Raw genomic sequence first — 24,696 nt, forward strand, 5'->3', positions numbered from 1 at the left:
ATCAACTGAAACTACTGCCACCATCCTTGTTTTCATCAGAATGAAAAAAAGTAAAAGGTTATTAGTTAAAAAGCTATTTATCAAAATTTTTCCAAAGGTTCCCATGATTGAAATGTTTGCATGTCCGAGAGAACAGGAAGGCAACATAATTCCTGCTCAGGCAGGCCATGCTGAATCAGCATATTAGATCTGAATTAGCGCTAGCTGTGCATACATCTCTTCCTGGAGCATTCCAGTTACTGCAGCACCAAGAACCGGCCTTTCAGGGGGACAGGATTGTGATCCAGTGAGCATGTCTAAATCAGATAACCTGATTAATAGTGGCACACTGCTCCCATGCCCACTCAAAGATAAACAAAAAGCAAGGAACCTAAAAGATAAAGAACAGGAAGCCAATTTCTGGAGGACGTATTTGGTACTCACAGCATCACACTATATACGTTTCATGAGGATCACCTGTATAATCACAAGCTTACGGTTTTTTCCCCAGCTCCATTCTGGAAACCAGCCTAAATACAACTTTACAAATAAAGGTCAATGGTCAAGATGCAACCCATGCTGGCATCTGCCTTTCCCTACCTGAAAATATATAGATGATATTCAAAATGTCCAGTAAACTCAAAGGGAATTTAACTTGACAAAACTTCACAAATTCCAAAAAAAAAAAAAAAAAAAAAAAAGAGAGTCAGTGTATTATGGTTAGTACTTCTGGAAATTTGCTTTTAAATGCTGTGCATATTGACAGCGAGGCTAAAACTCATCTCGAATGACGCATTTGCACGTTAATAAAGTGGATGCATAATTTCATATCGTTAAGGTGCGGACATCTGTAGTTGTGAACTGGCTTTAGGCTAACTTTTCTAAACCACAAGACCCAGAGGGAATTCTCAGTCCGAGGATGATGACTGACATAACATTCTAATAATGTTTGGTGCAAGTAACAGAATTCTTGACTCTGAACCCATAAACAACATATTGGTCTTGAAGCACCATGTACCGTAATAATATAGTATGCACAAGAACATTTCGTCAGTGGAAAGTAGCACGTCATTCATATAATACACGTGTCAAAGGCCTGAAGATCCAGTATGGCGCTCTCCATTTTAATCAGTACAATAATCTAAATGATTCTCTCATAACCTCATACACCACTATTTTTTTTTTAAATCATCAGTTTCATGCATGCAACAATTCTTTATCTCCCCCCCAAAAAAAAAATTGAAAAGTTGAAAGACAAGTTGATGAGTGCAAAGAGTTTCATGAGTGTTGAGAAAACGAGGACAAGTTTGTTCTTAGAGACGAGCTGTGGCAGTCAGGAAAGAATACAATTTAGGCGAGGTCACCAAGATGGCACAAGGCTAACTATGATCACCCGACTCATGACCACTAATGTTTGATTATAAAATAAAATCTTAAAAATTCTTCACACTCCATATTTATGATGGCAATAACCAGACACAGCAGCATGAACAAGTATTTTTTTTAGTTTTTAAATACGGATCATTTTTACATTTGACAAATTAAAGATTAGTTAGCACAATGATTTCTCTTTCAATAGTGCATACAGCTGAAAAAAAAAAGGGGGGGGAACCTTAACACCAATTTTCCTAGAGACATCCTACATTACAGGAAATTAGATTACTGTCTTTATCCATAAAGTAACGAAAATAATAAAAGGAATTAAGACAATGAAATTTTCACACGTACATGTTGCATCCCGTCTTCGGTTAAACCTGTGTTGTTGGGTTTTTTTTTTATTTGTATATGTAAATACTTAATTTATCTAGATGTTCTCTCTATTTTCTATTCTCTGTTTATCCTGTAATGATGCTACTGGAATTTTAATTTCCCTGAGGGAACCCTCCCAAAGGGATCAATAAAAGTTCTATCTAATCTAAACTAATCTTCAACCTAGGTAGAATTGGTGAACCACATTTTACCTCGGTAAAATGTGCATTCAACCTAGGTTCAAGTGCCTGAAAAGGGATTTTTTTTTTTTTTTAAATGTCCCCCCCCAAAAAAAAAAAAAAAAAAAAAAAAAAAATTATAGAGATAGATAGATAGATAGATGTGTTTAAAATAATAAATAGGAAATCGTCTTCTCTCACATGCTCTCTCTCCCCACCCCCCACTAACCTCCCCTCTCTGGTCCTCATTACCTGGACTCCCTTCCCTTGATGTTGTACCTTCTCAACTACCTCTCTACAAACACTCAAATCACAATGAAATTAAGTTTTATTGTACTCACCAGGATTTGAACTCACACCCTCCAGATCTGTAGTCCATAATGCTTACCACTACACAGGTTAACACTGCAAATTCTCCCATACCCTAAAATAAAACCAATCCAAACCCCAACAAAAAGCTAACCCAAACCCTAAAATAAAATAAATCTAACCCAAACCCCAACAAAAAGCTGTCTCAAAACATACAAAAATTATAAATTTAACCTAGATTGAATGCTGTCTATATCTAACCTAGGTTGAATGCAGGTTTAACCTGAGAATGGATTTTACCTGCAACATACACACTCCTTATGTATTCCTCACCAACTTCTATAAACAAACAAATAACCTCAGGTGACAACACAACAGATTTCTATATTTAGTAAACCCAAACCAGGTGGGAAAACATGAGTATATCCTCCCTATTTCCACAATCATTAAGAGAGCAACTAGCATTCTCCCATACCCAGGGGTTACTAATGAAATGTACAAGATCAACTAATCAATAATTGTGACTACCTAAATAAAAGGAGAAATTTTGGCAGTTTGCTGTTCTGGAGCACCCATGTGGTGTTGTAACAACAACTGCAGAGAAGCAATCGTTGCTGCTCATCACACTAGAAAGGGTCATAAGGCCACTGCCAAACAAATGTGAAATTCACCATTCTACAGTGAGTAGGACCGTTTACAAACGGAGAGCCTTTAAAATAGCTGCAAACCTTCCTAGGAGTGGGTGTTGCAGCAAATTCAGTTAAAGGTGAGACCATTTAACGTGCATTAGATATGAAGAAAAACCCAACAGCTACATCATGTGATCTACAGGCCTCTATAAGCACATTAAATGTTCACGGCAAAACGATCAGGAAAATAAAATAAAAAAAATGAAGTGGTACATCTTTTGTGCAAGATTCGCAATGAAAAAGGTTGGCTGTTCTCTCCAAAAATATGGCAGCACAACCTAGTTTTGCAAAACTGCATCTGAACAAACCACAAAAGTTCTGGAACAATATCCTTTGAGCTGATGAAACCAAGGTGACGTTTGGTCATGGACAGCACCATGTTTGGTAAAAAGCAAAAACATAGCATTTTCACCACAAACCCCTCATACCAACTGTCAAGCATGGTGGTGGAGGGGTGATGATTTGGCCTTGTTCAGCAGCCACTGGACCTGAAAAAAAAAAATAAGTCACTGAGATAATGATGAGCTCCACTTTAGACCAGAATATTCTTGAGACAAATTCAAGGCCATCTGTCGAGCAACTTAAGTTGGGCCAAAATTGGGTCATGCAACAGGACAATGAGCCCAAGCACACCAGCAAGCTAGCATCTGAATGGCTAAAGAAGAAAGAAAAAAAAGTTAAGGTGTCGGAATGGCCAAGTCAAAGTTCAGACCTCAACCCCATTGAGATACTGCAGCAGGATCTTAGGCTACGTTCACACTGCAGGCTGAAGTGACTCAAATCCGATCTTTTCGCCCATATGTGACCTGTATCCGATCTTTTATTGACAATATGAACGACACAGATCCAATTTTTTCAAATCCGACCCAGGCCGTTTGGATATGTGGTCCTAATTCCGATTCCTATCCGCTCTTTTCATATGCGACTTCAGTCTGAACCGCCAGGTCGCATTCATCCGACTTACACGTCATCATCAAGCCACAAACGTCACTATTCTGCGCTGAAGTAGGCGGCGGGTCTCTCAAAAAAAGTTACAACAACATGGCGCATAATCACAGGCGCAGATGGGGGGGGGACTCGTCCCACCCAGATTTAAATTCACCTCGCTCGGTCCCCCCCACTTATAGGGAGGAAAAAACGTCTATGCTGTCTTTCTTTGCATAAGGCAAACCTCACGGAAAAATCAAAAGACTAATTACCATTCGGTTTATTGAGGTGCACAGCAGTGTATACATAGTTGCAACAACGCACATAAAACAAAACAAAGACTGATATTCGGTTGGTTGAGCTGCGCAGACTGCACAGGTTGCGAGCTCGAGCTTGGTTGCTATGGTAACCCACAACAAGTCTGACAGGCATATCGGGGTTGGTTTGCTGGCAGCTTTGTCCCCCCCAGTTTTTTGTCCCCCACAGTTAAAAAAAACGTATCTGCGCCCCTGCGCATGACATCAATGCGAGGGACGCTTCGGGCTGTGAAGGTTCTGAATCTTCTCAATGGAAGGACGCAGAGGTTAGGGAGCTGATTTCCATTTGGGGGGATACAGCTATTCAAGCTAGATTGGATGGGTCATACCGCAACCGGGCGGTTTTACTTCCGTAAACACTGGCCATGCTCACTGCGTGACGTCGTCGTATCCCGCAATGCGCATGCAGAACACTTTTAGGTCGCTTTTCGTTCATACTGAGGATCACATACAAGTCACATACATTTGTTAATGTGAACGACCTCACAAAAAAATCGGATTTCACAAAAAAATCGGAATTGAGCATTAAGCCTTGCAGTGTGAACGTAGCGTTAGAGCTATGCATAAACAAAACACCCTGAAAAAAAAAAAAAAAAAAAAAAAAAAACTAAAGCCATGTTGTATAGTGGGACAAAATTATATTAACTTCCCCCCCCCCCCCTTTTTTTTTTGGTGGATGTCTCTGTACAATAAAGAACATTACATGGTGTTCCGAAGATATGAAGTTCATCTCATGTTGAAATATTTCACTTGTGAAATATTTGTCACTCAAAGTGAAACTCCACATCTTCACACCACCTTGTTATAAAACCTTGGAGATTCTGGGGCAATGCTTGTTTGAATTTTAAGATGTAGTGAGCACATAGGCCTACAAGTCTCTCCAAGCTACCAAAGCATACTGATCTAAAAGCTCGGTCACAAATCATATTCTGCCTCTTGAGTGTGGGGTCTATAGCTGTGTGTCTGCAGTCATTATTAAGTGCAAATGGTGTCTGATTGCAGGTTTCATATGCGGCTGAAATGTGTCCTTTGAGAAGAAGTTGTGTTGCTGGAGTTAAATGGTCAAGGCAAATTGTAGATGCTTGAAAGATGCTTACTTTGTCTTTCGGCTCACCATTTTGACAGCATACATCCAGTCAGTGGGAAAACATTGGGAGTGACCTCATCACAGTGAAGACACTGGAAAATATCCCCCTCAGATCCGCAATGTAAGTTTTTCAACACAAAAAGATAAACTTCATATCTTCAAGCCAACGTGTGATTCTTTTTATTAGGCAGGACACATTAAGAAACAACAAGAACACCATCACCTATATCCCTCGCCCTATATACCAACTTAAGATATTGTCACATTTTTCAAGTTCTGCTGCAGGAAACCAACCCAACCTCTTTACACTGACCTCAGCAGCCCATGGCATAAGCCCACCGGACCTTTGGGCCAGGGAAGCTAAAAATTAAAAACACTCATTTCTTAATATCAAAAGGCACATATACATTACTTCAACACATATACCAACTTTCAAGACCATACCACTCAATTTTCAAGTTCTGCTCCAGAAACAAAACCTACCCCCAAGACTAACCTAAGAGACCAAGTCTGAAATTGTTTCCATGGAAACATGAAAAATTTAAATTTCTCAAAATTTCTTAGTATGAAAAGGCACATCTACATCACCTTAACAACACACACACACACACACACACTTCAAATCTGTATCATGAATAGTTTTTGATATATTCTCCGGAAATGAACATTGCTTTTAGAAACTAAAGTCAAAACCTATTTTTTTTTAAAGATTTAAAAAAAAAAAAAAAAAAAAAAAGTACCTTTTTTCAAAAATCCAAAATAGCAAAAAGGCACCATTTCACATGTTGCTTGATCTGTATACAAAAGTTTAATGAAGATATCTTCAGTAGTTTTAAAGATATGGCCCAGAAACGAAAACTTGACTGGATGGAACCCGTTTCTACTGTATATCCCCTGCCCAAACTTCATTTTGTTTGGGCAGGGGATAAAAAGTACCCAAATTTATCAAAATCCTGACGAGCAAAGATATTGGAAAATGCGTCATGGTTGTTCTTAAAATTTCCAAATGCAGTTTGTATGAAAAATACAAGAGGCATATTTCCCAATAAAACACACACACACTTCCAAAAAAGTTGGGACAAAGTACAAATTGTAAATAAAAATGGAATGCAATGATGTGGAAGCTTCAAAATTGCATATTTTATTCAGAATAGAACATAGATGACATATCAAATGTTTAAACTGAGAAAAATGTATCATTTAAAGAGAAACATTAGGCGATTTTAAAATTTCATGACAACACATCTCAAAAAAGTTGGGACAAGGCCATGTTTACCACTGTGAGACATCCCCTTTTCTCTTTACAACAGTCTGTAAACGTCTGGGGACTGAGGAGACAAAGTTGCTCAAGTTTAGGGATAGGAACGTTAACCCATTCTTGTCTAATGTAGGATTCTAGTTGCTCAACTGTCTTAGGTCTTTTTTGTCGCATCTTCCATTTTATGATGCGCCAAATATTTTCTGTGGGTGAAAGATCTGGACTGCAGGCTGGCCAGTTCAGTACCCAGACCCTTCTTCTACGCAGCCATGATGCTGTAATTGATGCAGTATGTGGTTTGGACTTGTCATGTTGGAAAATGCAAGGTCTTCCCTGAAAGAGACGTCGTCTGGATGGGAGCATATGTTGCTCTAGAACCTGGATGTACCTTTCAGCATTGATGGTGTCTTTCCAGATGTGTAAGCTGCCCATGCCACACGCACTAATGCAACCCCATACCATCAGAGATACAGGCTTCTGAACTGAGCGCCGATAACAACTTGGATCATCCTTCTCCTCTTTAGTCCGAATGACACGGCGTCCCTGACTTCCATAAAGAACTTCAAATTTTGATTCGTCTGACCACAGAACAGGTTTTCCACTTTGCCACAGTCCATTTTAAAGGAGCCTTGGCCCAGAGAAGACGTCTGCACTTCTGGATCACATTTAGATACAGCTTCTTCTTTGAACGATAGAGTTTTAGCTGGCAACGGCGGATGGCACGGTGAATTGTGTTCACAGATAATGTTCTCTGGAAATATTCCTGAGCCCATTTTGTGATTTCCAATACAGAAGCATGCCTGTATGTGATGCAGCGCCATCTAAGGGCCCGAAGATCACGGGCACCCAGTATGGTTTTCCGGCCTTGACCCTTATGCACAGAGATTCTTCCAGATTCTCTCAATCTTTTGATATTATGCACTGTAGATGATATGTTCAAACTCTGCAATTTTACACTGTTGAACTCCTTTCTGATATTGCTCCACTATTTGTCAGCGCAGAATTAGGGGGATTGGTGATCCTCTTCCCATCTTTACTTCTGAGAGGCGCTGCCACTCTAAGATGCTCTTTTAAAACCCAGTCATGTTAATGACCTATTGCCAATTGCCCTAATGAGTTGCAATTTGGTCCTCCAGCTGTTCTTTTTTTGTACCTTTAACTTTTCCAGCCTCTTATTGCCCCGGTCCCAATTTTGAGAGGTGTTGCTGTCATGAAATTTCAAATGAGCCAATATTTGGCATGAAACTTCAAAATGTCTCACTTTCGACATTTGATATGTTGTCCATGTTCTACTGTGAATACAATATCAGTTTTTGAGATTTGTAAGTTATTGCATTCCGTTTTTATTTACAATTTGTACTTTGTCCCAACTTTTTTGGAATCAGGGTTGTATATTAAAAAAAAAAGCACATGACAGGCAGCATTTATTTCTCTGCACTCTTACTCTCTCACACAATTATCCAACACCATGAAATTCAAAAATGCCTCTTCCAGTAGTGCTGGTGCCAGCCAACTCAACCTGAAAGTAAAATATGAGGCATTTGTATTGCAGTGCTGCTGAAGTGAATAAGGATCCCAAATAACTAAGGGACCCATGGGATCATTAGATGAGCTGCTAGAGGTCTGTGCAGTGCACTTTGAATGCATGGTTGCTCAGCTTTTATTTAATAGTGTCTATTGCTTTTGATCTTTGTGTTGTATACCCTAAAGAAACATGACAACTGAACTTTAGAAAGAAAAACAATTACGGTATGGGTAAAGAACCCATCTCGGTTTCAGCGGTGATCCAGTGCAAGTCTGTCAAGCATGGAGTTGGAAATGTAATTTACCAAAAAGATGAGAAGAAATTATATGGGCTTCCCCTGAGCGGTGTTTTTACCTTAACCTGATATAAACCTGGCTGTGGCACAGCAGCATCCTTTATACACTGCACAAAGGAAACCGTAGATGTGGTGGCGGCTTTCATTTCTTTTCCTCAGATGTGTGAGAAACACCATTACTTAACCTGCATAACATGAAAGAAAAGGAGGAAAAATAAGGTAGTTTGGGGTCACATTAGCCCCCAGTCCAACACAAGTGGAACACTGCACCACAATCAGGGCTTTGAACCGGTTCAAGGAACGAAAACTTTTTCTATTTCACATGGAACAGAAACGAAACCAGAAACGTTATTATTTTTTATGTTCCGGGACAGAAACGCTTATTAAAAATAATGGTAACCGGTTAATACCGGTTTTTATTTCGTTCCTCAAAGTTTCCGTAGCCTACAAATAAAAAAAAAGTCATTCTTCTCCTGCGCAAGCTTCTATGACCCGCTGGGGTTCACTTCCTGTGTGACGTTCGCTGACTGAATGGAGAGAGTGGGAGGGTGGACTACTATCACGCCTCCACATCTTAAATAAGAGGTAAATATTGCAGTCTATCGTTATTCAAAAACGTCAATTTCAAACACGATATCAATATATTTGTCCACGTTAATGAGAGGCTCGCGAACATTAAATGACGTTAACCTCTGTTAGCCTATCAATGCATACAGGGCTTTCCACTAAGGCTCATACTAGCCAGCCATGACAAATAAGTAGCCAGCCGGGGGGGGCGGTTAAACAAACCTTGCCCAGTAGCACTTATGAGAGAAAAAAAAAAAAATAAAATAATAAATATATATATATATATATATATATATATATATATATATATATATATATATATATATATATATATATATATATATATATATAAAAATTATTATATATTTTATACAAGTAAAAAATAGGTACGTGGCTACTGCTTATAAATAAAATTGTTTTCTGATACCATGTCCATACAGTAAATATAGCATATAACACACACACACACACACACACACACACACTATGAGGCAGTAGCCACAAAAATTTAAGTGTAATCCAAAAATGAACAATTTAAAAAACACAGAAGTAAAATCATACCAAGTGTCTGTACTTTATATTATTCTACTCTTACAGTTTTCGAACCTGAAACCTCCGAACTGAGTCTGATATACATACGCTGTTGCCATGACTGAAACTCTTATTTCCCAGAAATGGCCCGGCGCTAGAGCTCAGTGGAACGCACTTTCCCACTGTAATAAGCATAAACATGTCAGTGATTTCAGACATGTTTATGTCTGTGCGCGATCGTTACACAGCACGATGACATAGTGGCTAGCGCCTCTATATTAGGCAGTAGCCACAACAAAATTTTAACCTTTTTGGCAACCTTGACCAGATGACCCTCAAAATGTTGGAGGTTCTGTTTGAGACCAATGCCCATCTATCCTGAAAGTTTCATGAAGATTGGTCCAGCCGTTTTCCTGCAATATCATTTAAAAAAAAAAAAAAAACCGACCGAGAACAATACCTCGCCCCGCTTACTCCGTAGCAGGCGAGGTAACAAAACCCCACAACAGCCCACCCCTCACACACTACTTTTCATAGAAAAACCTGGCTTTAAAATCCAGGATGAATACACAACTTAGATGGCCTTGGAAAGCCCATGTTCCATTTATGTGCTGATAAAAAGATTTTCCCTGTAGAAAACATTTCACTGTAAATGTTTCACATATGCTTGATGAGCACACAGAATTGACTCAGACTAGAGCTGCGGCTTAGAGACCGCCTGTGTTCTGCACGCGCCACTGTACATCACACACAGGCTGCTTAAAGATCGACACCTATCTGCTGTGTTTAATGCAAGACAGACTTTAGACATTTGGAAATTAGATTTCTATTTAAAAAAGTCAATCCTTTTCACAAACGTTAGCCAGGCCCAATAGCGCATACATATGCATAGTCACCGTTAACCTTTTTCCTTGAAACATCCTACTTCCAGAGCCTGTTATTGGTGTTCATCACAAAAAGAGATTTTTAATGAGGAGCCTCTAATTAGGTCCCTTCAAAGGCTCACAAAAATGCTGATGTGGCCCAGGCCCAGTTTAAGACTTCTGTATTACACCTTCAACTCACTGGGATGCCACTCTCGACTACAGACAGCGGCATCTCAAACGTTGAAATTCATTCCAAGGAATTAGACTCAGACGCAGTAGCAGTGCTGCACTAATGATTCACTGAATGACATGGGCACATCTAACAACTGAATGACGCTGCATTTAAATAGTATGTATAGTGATTCTTCAGTAGCCCTTACAGGCACAGACTGGACTGGCAGCTTACCATGGTTGCTGTGGTCAGCACAAGGCTAAGAGCTGACGTGGCAAAGTGCACAAGGAACGAAGGCCAGCGATCTGTTCCAGTACAAAAGCAGTTCTTGCCCTCTTTCTTCCTGCACACAAAATCAAATACAAACTCACCTATATGACCTCACGCCTCAGAACAGCAACAATATGAACTCTGGAAGGCAAACAGAGATGACCAGCTGCTGACAAGCCTGACTTTTCCTTTTGAATTTGACAGAAAAATGCTTCTTCTTCCCCCTCGCTACAAATCATATGGATGTTCAGAAAAAACAAATTTCAAAAAAATTTAGTCAAATATAAAACAGAATGCCAGAGATAAATACAAAAGATCAGTCACGGATTTAAAAAAAAAAAAAAAAAAGTCTCTTTTTCAAATGTGACAAGTAACAAAACCATGTGCTGTGCAGCATCTCCACGTGAGTCGAGAGCACGAGCTTGGGGGAAGTGGGCGGCTTCCAGGAAGCACCTTCATCATCTCATTATCTCTAGCCGCTTTATCCAGTTCTACAGGGTCGCAGGCAAGCTGGAGCCTATCCCAGCTGACTACAGGCGAAAGGCGGGGTACACCCTGGACAAGTCGCCAGGTCATCACAGGGCTGACACATAGACACAGACAACCATTCACACTCACATTCACACCTACGGTCAATTTAAAGTCACCAGTTAACCTAACCTGCATGTCTTTGGACTGTGGGGGAAACCGGAGCGCCCGGAGGAAACCCACGCGGACACAGGGAGAACATGCAAACTCCACACAGAAAGGCCCTCGCCGGCCACGGGGCTCGAACCCGGACCTTCTTGCTGTGAGGCGACAGCGCTAACCACTACGCCACCGTGCCGCCCCAGGAAGCACCTTAATATCGGAAAGTTCAAAACACCTGCACAAATAATTCTACATTCAAATGCTGGTTAGCTGGCTGATCTCTTTTGGGGGGAGAAAAAGACTGCTCTTTCGGCATATTTTTGTGTGAAAAGTCATCACAAGCCTATGCTGATGTTCCTCGCAGAGCTCCTACACAAAATGCAAAACAGTTGGCAGAGCTGGCAATATAATAGGTGATGAACGGTTTTGAATAATCATTCCAGCACACCACAGTTCCCTTTAGCGATACATTATGATTTAACCATCATTCATACAGCATTCTCATTCTTAATACTCATTTGCTAAAATGGCTCATCAGACGTGCCAAATTAAGGTTCTGCCTGCCCAAGTAAAGTCAATAGGTGCTTTCAGACCAAGCAGTACTAGGGAGACTTATTGATATGAACTACATCCCCTGACTGCATTTACACCGCCAATAGGAATGCTGAAGTGAGGCAAGCCAGCTGACAGTTGCTATAGTGGTCACTAGTGTCTTGTTTTCATACGAATGTGCGTCTTGTCCACTAATGTTCTTGTTTTGCTCTGAAAACAGCAAACTAACATTAGGATTTAAACGTGTCCACTTCCACGTGTCATGTTTTGGTTGTAGGTTTCTATAGAAACAGATTATTCCACTGCGCTTCAGAATGCAGGAGACCAGGAGGTATTACATGCTGACAGTAAATTCATTTTACATTATAAAAATATATTTACTTTTTTTTTAGATTATGGAAAATAGTGATTGCTTAAAATATGTTTACTTAAACTGTTAGTGAGGATTATTATTTTCTAGATTACTGGTTTCCTTACATAATAGCTATTTAAAAAAAGAAAAAAAAAAGACAAGACTATTTTGTTTAATTAAGATCTTTATATTTCACCTAGACACATCAGAATCAGGTTGTACTTCCAAGGTCACATATAGGCTCAATAAAACTTGGACTTCATGGTCAGTTCATTTATACATGCGATTCCCCCCTGTTTAAAAAAATAAAAAAATAAGTGAATGTAAAGAGCTGTTGGGTAACGTTTTGCATGAATTTTTAAAACTGGTGGTTGCCAGTGCTGCATAACGCAGCCTACGTTGGCTCATGTGTTCAACCCATCATCAAGACCAATCACAGTACACGTGCGTCACTCCTTGTTCCTCTTGCGCTTCAAGAGTGCCTACACTGAAGTAGAAGCTACAAATGGTCCTCAAAACAGCATTCCAAAAACTATAAAATCATTCATTCATTCTCAGTTTCTGCAGTACAGACATGCACAAAAAGCCATTTCCTCCAACAGTTCCAAGAATTATGAAAACTTTCCTCCAGTCTGAAAGCACCTTAAGGCTGAATCCAAATCCTCAGTGTACAATAACATTGGTTAAGTACCTACTACCCAACCATTACTTTAGCACGTTCTGGTTCACTTATATACTACAGATGTAGAAGATCCGGGTACCATCTCGACTATTAAAATGCCTGAGTATTCAACCACCCTACGGATTACGACGTGCAGCTTCTGCACTATACAGTAAGGCAGTATGAATATTTGGATGCAGCTGATATGCGGGAAACACTGGACCTAAATGATGACCGTGATATCGTGACGGAACTACTGACAGCTATATAATCTGAATCCTCATACTGCCTCACTGACCAGTGGCAAATTTAAAACCACAAGGAAAGAAATAAGCAGATATGGCTGGGAATGGGAATGAATTATACATCATATGGTCTCACATGGTTTACACATCTCTCCGTAGCATCTGGTTAAATACAGTCAAGGTAGGATACATTAATGGGTGGGTTTTTTTATTTTTATTTATTGATATGCTGCTGCGATCTGAGCCCTCAAACAGAATTTCATTGTATAGTAATGTACAATGACAAAGAATCAATCAAATAAGTGAAAGGAGCTACAGAGGTCTAAAAGGCCTCCAAGTGTGCAGTTGATTTATCCTCCATCTCTGACATAAGGGCCTGATGAAGTTCATCATGACTGGCAGGCAGAGGGTTACAGGCTCTCCCACATGTACTCTGTGGGGTTAAAGGTCAGGAGAGTGAATCCAGATCACTGGTGCTCATCTGTTGAAACCTCATCTCTATCTGGCAACACTGACACTTGACATACCGGTTTACATCAGCGCAACTGCCCATGAAGATGACTCAAGCTAAATTATAACTCTACAGACTTCAAAAAACAAACAGTATCCCACATGTGATGCTCAACTTTTCATTTTAGTCTTTATTAAAAATGTTTCATCAGAATGTCTTGCCTTTTTTTTTTTGCCAATTGAGCAATCAACAACTAGGCAAAGACATCACATCCCACACACAATAAGTTTCATCATTGCATTTAAACCCCCCAAATAAATAAATAAATAAATAAAATCCCAAATCAGCATAATTTCATAAAAATCACACAACACTGTTGGATCTGGTGTTTAATGGACAGACTAGAAGTGCAAGAAGTGAAAATGCAAATTGATGAGGAGGGTATGGTTGGAAATGAAGTATCCCTGTAATTCATCTTCATCTCTGTGGTCCACTGCACACAAGGATTGCTTACCCATTTATTTAGTGTTTCTCCCCCCCCAATCTCACACTGCAAACCACAAGTGTCTCATATGCCTTGAATCATGATTTATGACTGAACTCAAAGAGAAAACCATGAACACGGTTTTAAAATTCTGTACCGGTAGTAGACAAGACTATCGGAGCATTTTAAAGCAGACTTTATTCTTCCTGGACTTCATTAGGTAAAAAAAAAAAAGTGCACCAAAATTGTTTCACGTGACCATCTAGTTATGTCACTGCATAAAATATACTGCATTTCTAGCCATGGCAACTGTAAAAACAGCTCTGTTAAAAAAAAAAAAAAAAATGGCTCTTCACCTGAAACGATTCATGTTTAAAAGGTTTTACAAACAAATAGTCCTCAAAATATTGTGGTTGAAATACCTCATTACCTACGGATATTACCCGTGTGTGTCATTCAAAGCTGAAACCACAGACCTGGCCAACACTTGGATGGGGTGGAGTGCAGCAAAGTCAGTCGCTTTCCTCATTCAGGTGTATACAGTACCTGGTGCAAATCACCAAATTGCACTCAACTGGGGCAACTCCAATACTGGAGATGGACATCCGTGGGTTAGCCCACGGGGTTTAATATTCTCACGTTGTCTTAAGACAAGAACACGGACAGGACGCTGAGAAGCCGGCCAGCAGCACTCTGATGATCTGTATGACTCACTGTGAGATCAATTTTGAATTGCTAATGCAAAACTCCAATAACTTCAGGCAATACATAGAAAACAAGTTATACAGTACTTTTCTTTCCGGTCAAACTCTTCTCCTCATGGATGTTTCCACTGGGAGGAAATAAAGCAGTTATACTGTGTGTCTTGTTATGTTAAGATGGGCTGGCTGATTGAGTTTGAGGGGCTTTTACAAAGGGTTGGGCCAAAGCCATCGGCTCAGCATTGTATTACAGTACAGAGAGAGAGAGAGAGAGAGAGAGAATGCACCGTAAGCAGGTGCTGCTGCTCTGACAATTCAAGTCAGCCATCAAACACAAAGGCAGTGCAGGGCAACGAACAGACCTCTGCAGGCATCAAAGGAGTTATAGATTTCTAAATGAGGTTCTGTTAACCTTTATGCACATACACTATATATAGTGTGCAGATCTGAACTTATAACCTTTCAATGTGTAGCCTATTTAGAAGTAAAACCTACACAGAACCTTGAAGACTGTTTCCTCACAAACCAACCTGACGATCCCTTAAAAAGGTGTTACATTGGAGCCCCCCTCCAAGTCTCCATTGGAGAAAAGACAACCCAGAACGCATCAGCATCAATCCAGCAATGGTCTATGAATCAGGATCAAGTATAGAAAACCCAAACCTACACATGCTCCTTTAAGATACTGTCAGTATAAATCAATAAACCCAAAAGGTAAAGGAGTGACTCAAAAATATTCCAGGATTATTGGTTCTCTCTGCTTCACATCCACATTAAAAGACTCAAAACATTGCCGCACGTCAGAAAGAGAGCGAGAGAGAAAAAAAAAAATGGGTTGGCCAGAGCATCAACATCCATCATCTGTAGCCGCTTATCCTGTTCTACAGGGTCGCAGGCAAGCTGGAGCCTATCCCAGTTGACTATGGGTGAGAAGTGGGGTACACCCTGGACAAGTCGCCAGGTCATCACAGGGCTGACACAGAGACACAACTATTTACGGTCAATTTAGAGCCACCAATTAGCCTAACCTGCAGTCTAACTGTGGGGGGAAACCGGAGCACCCAGAGGAAACCCACACAGACACGGGGAGAACATGCAAACTCCATACAGAAAGGCCCTCGTCAGCCGCTGGCCTTGAACCCAGGACCTTCTTGCTGTGAGGTGACAGTGCTCACCACTACACCACCGTGCTGCCCTGAGCATCAACATTTAAAAAAAAAAAAAAAAAAAAAAGGGAGCTCAATTGGAGAGTTTAGTGGTGCTGTGCACACAAACAGCTACAGTAAAGACACTCATGCAAATGGAAGGAAAAGCTGCTCCACAATGCACGGAAATTAACTCTTAAATTTATTACTGACAGGACCAGCTTTTGTCCTGGATCAGTTTACAATTTTTAGGGAGAGATTTCGATATGCATCTAGATAGCAACCCAGAAAGCAAATAATTACCATCAGCGACACTGAGGGATAAATCTTGCATGAGGGAGGGAGGGAGGGAGAACATGTACATGTCAAAGCCCCTCAAACGTCAGCTGGACGCACGTTCACGTACATGACAACTGTATTCAGCTACTTAGCCTGAGAACACGTGGTATTTAATTAAAAATAGCTTTAAATTCAGATCAGAAGTATACAGTTATGCAGCCTCGGTGCTTCTCCATTACGCAGTGAAGCTGGTTGTATTCTATGGTGAGAAAGCAGCATACGGCTGGAGAAGAAACAGGTTTGCTTGCCATAATGGATCAATAATATTATAATAGGCTTTGGATCGAATTAGAACGCTATTGGTTTTGCACAAATCGAACCACGAGCAGAGGGTTTTACAGAAGACTTTTAGTTCACTTGGCCACGGTTTTTCCCGGATTAGTGTCTTAAGCATGGTGTGTGCGCTGCACTTGTGATCACTTCATCCTGTGCCGAGGCACTAGATTTTATTTTTATTCATGGAAAAAAAATATATAACATGCAACACTTCCCCCTGCTCATGACAACAGACAAGCGACAAACCCATGCGTTCAGAGTCAGTTTGTGCGCCACGCCGCTACGTTCTCAAAACAAACAAACAACCCAAACAAACACTTACTTTTCTTGCATGACATTTTCCTTAATGGAGCTGAGCTGCTGCAATCTGCAGGTCGCCAGGTGCCTCTGATGCTGTTCTTTGAGGCACGCGTTCTCCTCGCACAGCTCATGCACTTGGCGTTCCAGTTCCTCAATGCGACCCTTCTGCTTCTCCAGCAACTCCTGCTGGGTCTCGATAATGTTATTGAGCTCCTTCAGGTACTCAGCTGCCTTGCTGGGGTTTTCCGTCGCGTTTTCCATGTCTCCGTGAGCGAGACGTCCGTCCATAGGGACAGGTTTGTGGACGCCACAGCGCGCTCACGCACAGGCTGCGTCCCAATCCACCACCGTCGCCGCTGCGCGCTCTCCACGCTCGGCCATTGTTTCCGCTCGCTGCTCTTATCGCGTCTCTGAGTGAAGAAGTTGCGCTGCAGCAGCGCGCCGTCCACAGGCTCTGCGCCACAATAACTATCCTCAGGAAAAGCGCTGCGCTCCGCCGGTACACAAACTCGTTTAACCCTTTAACGGGAGGAACATCACCACCAGCATCTGGGCTGAATGTCCACAGCTGCACCATCTGACTAAGGCACTCGAACCGTCTTCGCTTCATGGATCTGAGGTTTAAATTAGTCATGAATTACAAATGCAAGGCATTCAATAAATCAACAAGTAGGCAACGGGAAGTTACGTCATACGTTGCCTTTTGGACAGACCTCGCATCCCCCTGTTCGGAATAAATACAAAATTTGAAGGTATCCATGAAATCCTAATCTCTCAGGCTGTAATCACTGAGCATATGGTTATGCTTAGGCAGATGCAAATGTTAAGGGTCCAAGTGTAAACAGCAACATTTTAAGATTTTCATGGCATTTGGAATCTTGGCCCAGTTATCAAGACAAGGCAAATTTATTTATATAGCACATTTCATACACAGTGGCAGTTCAATGTAATTTACAGAAGTAAAAGCAAAACAGTAAACAATAGAAAATAAAATTACATAAAATAAATGGGGAAGAAAAATAATAAGAATTAAACAATAGTAGAAATTAAATTATAAAATGAAGTAAAAATTCAGTTAAAAAAACAGCAGAATAAAATAGAATAAAAGTTAAGTAAAGTTTAAAACATGTAGAGACTGTAAAAGTTAAGAAAGTTTAAAACATGTAAGATGACAGTATTAATCAGTTAGCATCTGAAAACAGCTTGGTCTTTAGTCTAGATTTGAAGCTGCCAACAGCAGGAGCATTTTTAATGTCCTCTGGGAGTTTGTTCCATAGCTGTACTGCATAGTAGCTAAAAGCTGCTTCACCACACTTTGTTTTAACAACAGGTTTTACCAGTAAATTTTGCTGCTGCGATCTGGTAGATCTGACTGGGTTAGGCCGCTGCAACATATCAGAGAGGTAATTGGGCCCTGTACCATTTAGAGATTTGTACACCAGCAGCAATACTTTAAAGTCAATTCTATAGCTTACTGGAAGCCAGTGAAGGGACTTTAGAATTGGAGTAATGTGCTCTGTTCTTTTTGTTCGTGTGAGAACCCTAGCCGCTGCATTTTGAATCACCTGAAGTCGTTTGATGGTCTTTTTTGGGAGGCCTGTGAAAAGGCCATTGCAGTAATCAACCCTACTAGAGATGAAGGCATGTATAAGTTTTTCCAGATCATTTTTTGATATAAGTCCTCTTAGTTTGGAAATGTTTTTTAGGTGATAAAATGCCGTTTTAGTGATTGCTTTCATGTGACTGTCAAAATTTAGCTCACTGTCAATGAAAACACCAAGATTTTTAACCATATCTTTTGTTTTAATCCCCTTTGTGTCAAGAATAATGGTAATCCTGAGTCTTTCATCTTTTTTCCCAAATAGAATTACTTCTGTTTTATCTGTGTTCAGCTGAAGAAAATTTTGTGACATCCAGTTGTTGATTTGGTCGATACACTGGTAGAGACATTCAAGGGGGGTATAATCATTAGGTGATAGAGCAAAATAAATTTGGGTGTCATCTGCATAGCAGTGATACAAAATTGAGTTGTTCTTGATAATTTGTCCAAGTGGGAGCATATAAAGGTTGAATAGTAATGGTCCAAGACCTGGGGAACACCACAGGTCAAGGACATTGATGTTGAGGTACAATTTCCCATGGTAACAAAAGCTTCCATCTTTTAAGTATGATTTTAACCAATCGATAACTTTACCAGTCAACCCAACCCAGTGTTCAAGTCGATATAGCAGTATGTTGTGATCAACAGTATCAAAAGCTGCACTGAGGTCCAGTAACACCAGGACCGATGTTTTGCCTGCATCAGTATTAAGACGTATGTCATTTATAACTTTAATCAGCGCCGTTTCAGTGCTATGATTGGCACGAAATCCTGACTGAAAGTTATCAAAACAGCTGTTTGATATCAAGAAGGCAGTTAATTGATTGAAGACAATTTTTTCAAGGATTTTCCCGATGAATGGTAGATTTGATATTGGCCTGTAGTTGTTTAATACTGAAGCATCCAGATTATTCTTTTTAAGTAGGGGCTTTACAACGGCTTTTTTCAGGGACACAGGAACAATGCCAGTCTCTAGGGATGTATTTATGATCTGAAGCACATCTGTAATTATAAGGTGAAGAACAGACTTAAAAAAGTTGGTGGGCAGAATGTCCAATTCAGATGTTGAGGAACTGAGATTTTGTACAGTTTTTTTCAAGAGTCTCGTAATCAATTAAACAAAATTCTGACATTGTGTTGAAGTTGTCTGTCTGTGTCACTGGTGATTGCAGCTTTTCAATTATTTGCAACTGAGATATATTATGAGCAATAGTCTGCCGTATTTTATCAATTTTACCTTTGAAGAAGGATGCAAACTCATTGCATTTATTAACTGAGAGAAGTTCAGGTACTAATTGTGGTGGGGGATTAGTTAGCTTCTCTACTGTTGACAATAGTACACAGGCATTGTTCATATTCCTGTTGATGATGTTGGAGAAGAAAGATTGTCTTGCTTTACGAATTTCATAATTATATTTACAAAGCATCTCTTTATGAATTTGATAATGGATGTGAAGTTTAGATTTATGCCATTTTCTTTCAGTCTTTCTACATTCTCTCTTTAGCAATTTAACAGCTGGGTATTGCTTCCATGGTGCTTTCTGCTTGTCATTATCACACACCATATGCAACGTATTACTTTTTTTGACTGGAAATAGAACAACTCCAGGTGGCACAGTGGTGTAGTGGTTAGCACTGTCGCCTCACAGCAAGAAGGTTCTGGGTTTGAGCCCGGCGGCCGACAAGGGCCTTTCTGTGTGGAGTTTGCATGTACTCCCCATGTCTGCATGGGTTTCCTCCAGGTGCTCCGGTTTCCCACACAGTCCAAAGACATGCAGGTTAGGCTAATTGGTGGCTTGAAATTGACCGTAGGTGTGAGTGTGGATGGTTGTTTGTCTGGATGTGTTAGCCCTGCGATGGCCTGGCGACTTGTCCAGGGTGTACCCTGCCTCTCGCCCATAGTCAGCTGGGATAGGCTCCAGCTTGCCTGTGACCCTGTAGAACAGGATAAGCGGCTAGATAATGGATGGACTGTAAATAGAACAACCCTGGGCAGCACAGTGGTGTAGTGGTTAGCACTGTCGCCTCACAGCAAGAAGGTCCTGGGTTCACGACCAGTGGCCAATGAGGGCCTTTCTGTGTGGAGTTTGCATGTACTCCCCGTGTCTGCATGGGTTTCATCCGGGTGCTCCGGTTTCCCACACAGTCCAAAGACATGCAGGTTGGGTTAATCGGTGGCTCTAAATTGACTGTAGGTGTGAATGTGAGTGTGGATGGTTGTTTGTCTGGATGTGTTAGCCCTGTGATGACCTGGCTACTTGTCCAGGGTGTACTCCCCCTCTCACCCATAGTCAGCTGGGATAGGTTCCAGCTTCCCTGCGACCCTGTAGAATAGGATAAGCGGCTACAGATGATGGATGGATGGATGGATGGGTGGCACAGTGGTGTAGTGGTTAGCACTGTCGCCTCACAGTAAGAAGGTTCTGGGGTTCGAGCCCGGCAGCCGACGGGGGCCTCTCTGTGTGGAGTTTGCATGTTTGCCCTGTGTCTGCGTGGGTTTCCTCCGGTTTCCCCCACAGTCCAAAGACATACAGGTTAGGCTAATTAGTGACTCTAAATTGACTGTAGGTGTGAATGTGAGTGTGAATGGTTGTTTGTCTCTGTGTGTCAGCTCTGCAATGACTTGGTGACTCACCCATAGTCAGCTGGGATAGGCTCCAGCTTGCCTGCGACCCTGCACAGGATAAAGTGGTTACAGATAATGGATGGATGGATAGAACAACTCTATGTTTTAGTTTGTATTATGGCTGAGATACAGACTCATCAACGTGGAATTGTTTTGGCAGCTAGATTTGGAGGAGTTCGGCAGGTCATCACTCATTTGTTATGCAGCAAATGGTTCATATCAGGAGCAACTGATGCTCAAAACAAGTATTCACCTGTTGAGTAAGAACTTGGGCTTTATTCACTTACTTACTTTCTTATACATACCTTAAACTGAATTTTCAGAAATACTTTTTATCTGTCTACGGCAGCATGATACAAAAAGTTGTCTTTGTTTACATGATTGATTGACTGACTGATTTGTTTGTTTTAGTTTGAGGGTTTGTGAATTTGAATCTCTTGCTCTAATCCATTACTGAATTGTCCATGGCCTTGAAGTAATGCAAAACAATACATAGAGAGTGTACTCACTGAGCCTGAAAGCACATCTGGACTACTTTCAAGTTACATTGATACCTGCTTCTACATTATTAATTATGAGTAACTTTATATACCGAAGGTAGACATCACAGTTTGGTCTATGGCAGGATAAATAAGATGATGAGATGGTGTTTGTGTGTTCTATGCATGTATGAGTGATTATATAAATCACGTATGTATGTATTTACGTACGTACGTACGGTTGTGGTCAGAAGTTTACATACAGTGACATGAATGTCATCTTGGATATGAATGTCATGGCAGTATTTGGGCTTTCAGTAATTTCTTTGAACTGTACTTTTTCTGTGGCAGAATGATTGTACAGCATACATCTTTTAATTAAAAAACACACTAGAATTTGGTGCACAAGTTTTAATTTTCTTTGGGTTTTCTGAAATCAACACACGGTCAAAATTATACATATATGGTCAAAAATTTACATACACTCACTTAGATTATTAATTCAGAGGTGCTGAAACTTCCAAAATGTCTCTTATCTTGCCAAGGTCTCTTAACTTCCTGTTAGTGATCATAATTTTTTTTTAAAGATTTTTTTGGGCTTTTTTCACCTTTATTGGATAGGACAGTGTAGAGACAGGAAATGAGCTGGAGAGAGAGACAGGGAGGGATCGGGAAATGACCTCGGGTTGGAATCGAACCCGGGTCCCCGGAGTTATGGTATGGCGCCTTAGTCAAGTGAGCCACGGCGCCCCTGTGATCATAATTGACTACAGCTGGTAGCTTCTCTATGCCTTCATAAAAAGGGTTTGTTTACAGCACTCATTGGATTGACCAACACACAGTAAAATGGGAAAGTCCAAGGAGCTCTGTGCAGATCTGAGAAAGAGGATCGCAGATATAGACAACTCTGGAATGTCTCTTGGAGCCATTTCTAAACAACTGCAAATTCCAAGATCAGTTCAAACAATTGTGTCCAAGTTATTGTGAGGTGTGGTCACTTTGCCAAGCCACTTTTCTTCAAGAAAACCCAAACTGTCACCCTCAGCTGAAAGGAAACTGGTTTGGATGGTCAGGAACAACCTGGGAACCACCATGGCACAGCCCTGCCATGAACTGAAAGCTGATGGATCACTGTCTACAGTTCAGATCACCATGGACTAAGAGGCTGCTGTCCAAGAAATAACTCCCTGCTCCAAAATTGACACCTTCAAGCTTAACTACAGTTTGAAGCTGACCACACAGACAAAGAAAAAAGCCTTCTGGAGGAAAGCTGTATGGTCAGATGAGGCAAAGATTGGCTTGTTTGGCCACAATTACCACCATGTACAGAGGGACACTGTACCAGCTGGTGGTGGTGGTAGGATCATCATGCTCTGGGGCTGTTTTACTGCCAGTGGAACTGGTTCATTGCACAAAGTGTATGGAATAATGGAGAAGCAGGACTACCTCAGAATTCTTCAGCATAAACCATCAGAAACTTGAACATGACTTGGGAGTTACAACAGGACAATGAACCCAAACACGCATCAGAGCTGGTTGTGGAGGATAAAGCACGCTAGCATTAAGCTTAAAACAAGTCCTGACTTCAACCCTATTGAAAATATATGGACCATGCTTATAAGTCGAGTCCATGCCAAGAAAAAAAAATTAATTGAACTCTACCAATTCTACCATGAAGAGTCATGAAATATCCAACAAGAATTCTGCCAGAAGCTTGTTCATGGTAAACAAAAATGTTTGGTCAAGGTGAATCTTGCAAAAAGACATTTCACCCAAATATTAGGTGTGCTGTATGTATATTTTTGACCCTGTGTTGAGTTCAGAAAACCCAAAGAAAATTAAAACTTGTGCACCAAATTCTAGTGTTTTTTTTAATTAAAGATGTATGCTGTACATTCTGCCACAGAAAAAGAACAGTTCAAAGAAATTACTGAAAGCCCAAATATTGCCATGACATTCATGTCAATGTATGTAAACTTCTGATCACAAGTGTGTGTGTGTGTGTGTGTGTGAGAGAGAGAGATATTACACGGTTGTGTGGAGATATGAAGTTTATCTCCGAGTGGTAAATGAGATTTTTTACACTCACAGTCAATTTAGAGCCACCAATTAGCCTAACCTGCATGTCTTTGGACTATGGGGGAAACTGGAGCACCTGAAGGAAACTCATACAGACAACATGCAAATTCCACACAGAAAGGCCCTCGTCGACCATGGGGCTCAAACCCAGGATCTTCTTGCTGTGAGGCAACAGTGCTAACCACTACACCACTGTGCCACTTGCAAGTTAAGCAAAGGAATTTTAATTTTGAACCGGTTTGCCATTTTAACAACACGCCTCCAGTCAGTGGGAAAACACTGGGAGTGACTTCATCTGAGTGAAATATCAGTAATTATTATACATACGGGACACTTTTTTGATGGAATAAAAACGTTTTCTATTCCCTTCTAGCGGGTTTCATTCATTTGGTTTGGTTACATGCAATATTGTTAGCTTATCATCCTACGTGTATTAAGTCACTCTACCCAATGGAGAATGAGCGTTGAATATGGTTTATGATATTGCATGGTTGTCAAGAAAACATGACGTCACACATCGGAGAAGTAAAACATCCGCACTAGCGAGCAACTGTGACAATTTTTAAACAAACATGGCCGCCAGGTTTGCTTCATTAAATATGAAAGATTTTGAGAGAATCTGAAAGACAAAGATGCATTGAACACCCAAAAGGAATATGTATAATAATAATAATAATAATATTGACTGGCTTTTTTTCGTGGTATATCAGATATATTCCATTCAGCTAGCATGATACTGAACTCGTCTTCGACTCGTTCAACATCATACTAGCTGAAAGGAATATATCTACCACTCCATGCCAGCCAACATTATTTAAATATGTCATTCAGATCTGGGATGTATTTTGTATGAAAAATAGAAGTTTTTTAACATAAGATAAAATTTGTATCTTCATGCCACCGTGTGATTTTCTTTTTCTTATATAGACACATTCAGAAACAAAAAATATCCAAATTTATCAAAACGACTCATCAATTTCCTCGAGTGAAGATATTGAAAAATGTTCCTCAATGTCCCAGATGTAGTTTGTCTGAAAATACAAGTGGTGTATTTCT

The 24,696-nt window shown here is 40.5% G+C and overlaps 1 protein-coding gene across 3 annotated transcripts in view; it reads right to left on the reverse strand.

Moving 5' to 3' along the window:
- The window catches only part of iqsec1b (IQ motif and Sec7 domain ArfGEF 1b), a 514,186-nt gene extending 496,892 nt beyond the window's left edge, over nucleotides 1-17,294 (reverse strand). For 2 of the 3 annotated variants that reach the window (XM_060910459.1, XM_060910458.1), the window contains exon 1: nucleotides 16,879-17,287. In XM_060910459.1, coding sequence (XP_060766442.1) covers nucleotides 16,879-17,144 — 266 coding nt within the window. In that variant the 5' untranslated portion in view covers nucleotides 17,145-17,287. Of the gene's footprint in view, nucleotides 1-16,878 lie in introns of all 3 variants that reach the window. The other variant, XM_060910462.1, reaches the window with a different exon arrangement.
- Nucleotides 17,295-24,696: the final 7,402 nt, after the last annotated feature.

The sequence above is a fragment of the Neoarius graeffei genome, chromosome 26 (assembly GCF_027579695.1).
Source record: "Neoarius graeffei isolate fNeoGra1 chromosome 26, fNeoGra1.pri, whole genome shotgun sequence".
In the NCBI taxonomy this organism is placed as follows: domain Eukaryota; kingdom Metazoa; phylum Chordata; class Actinopteri; order Siluriformes; family Ariidae; genus Neoarius; species Neoarius graeffei.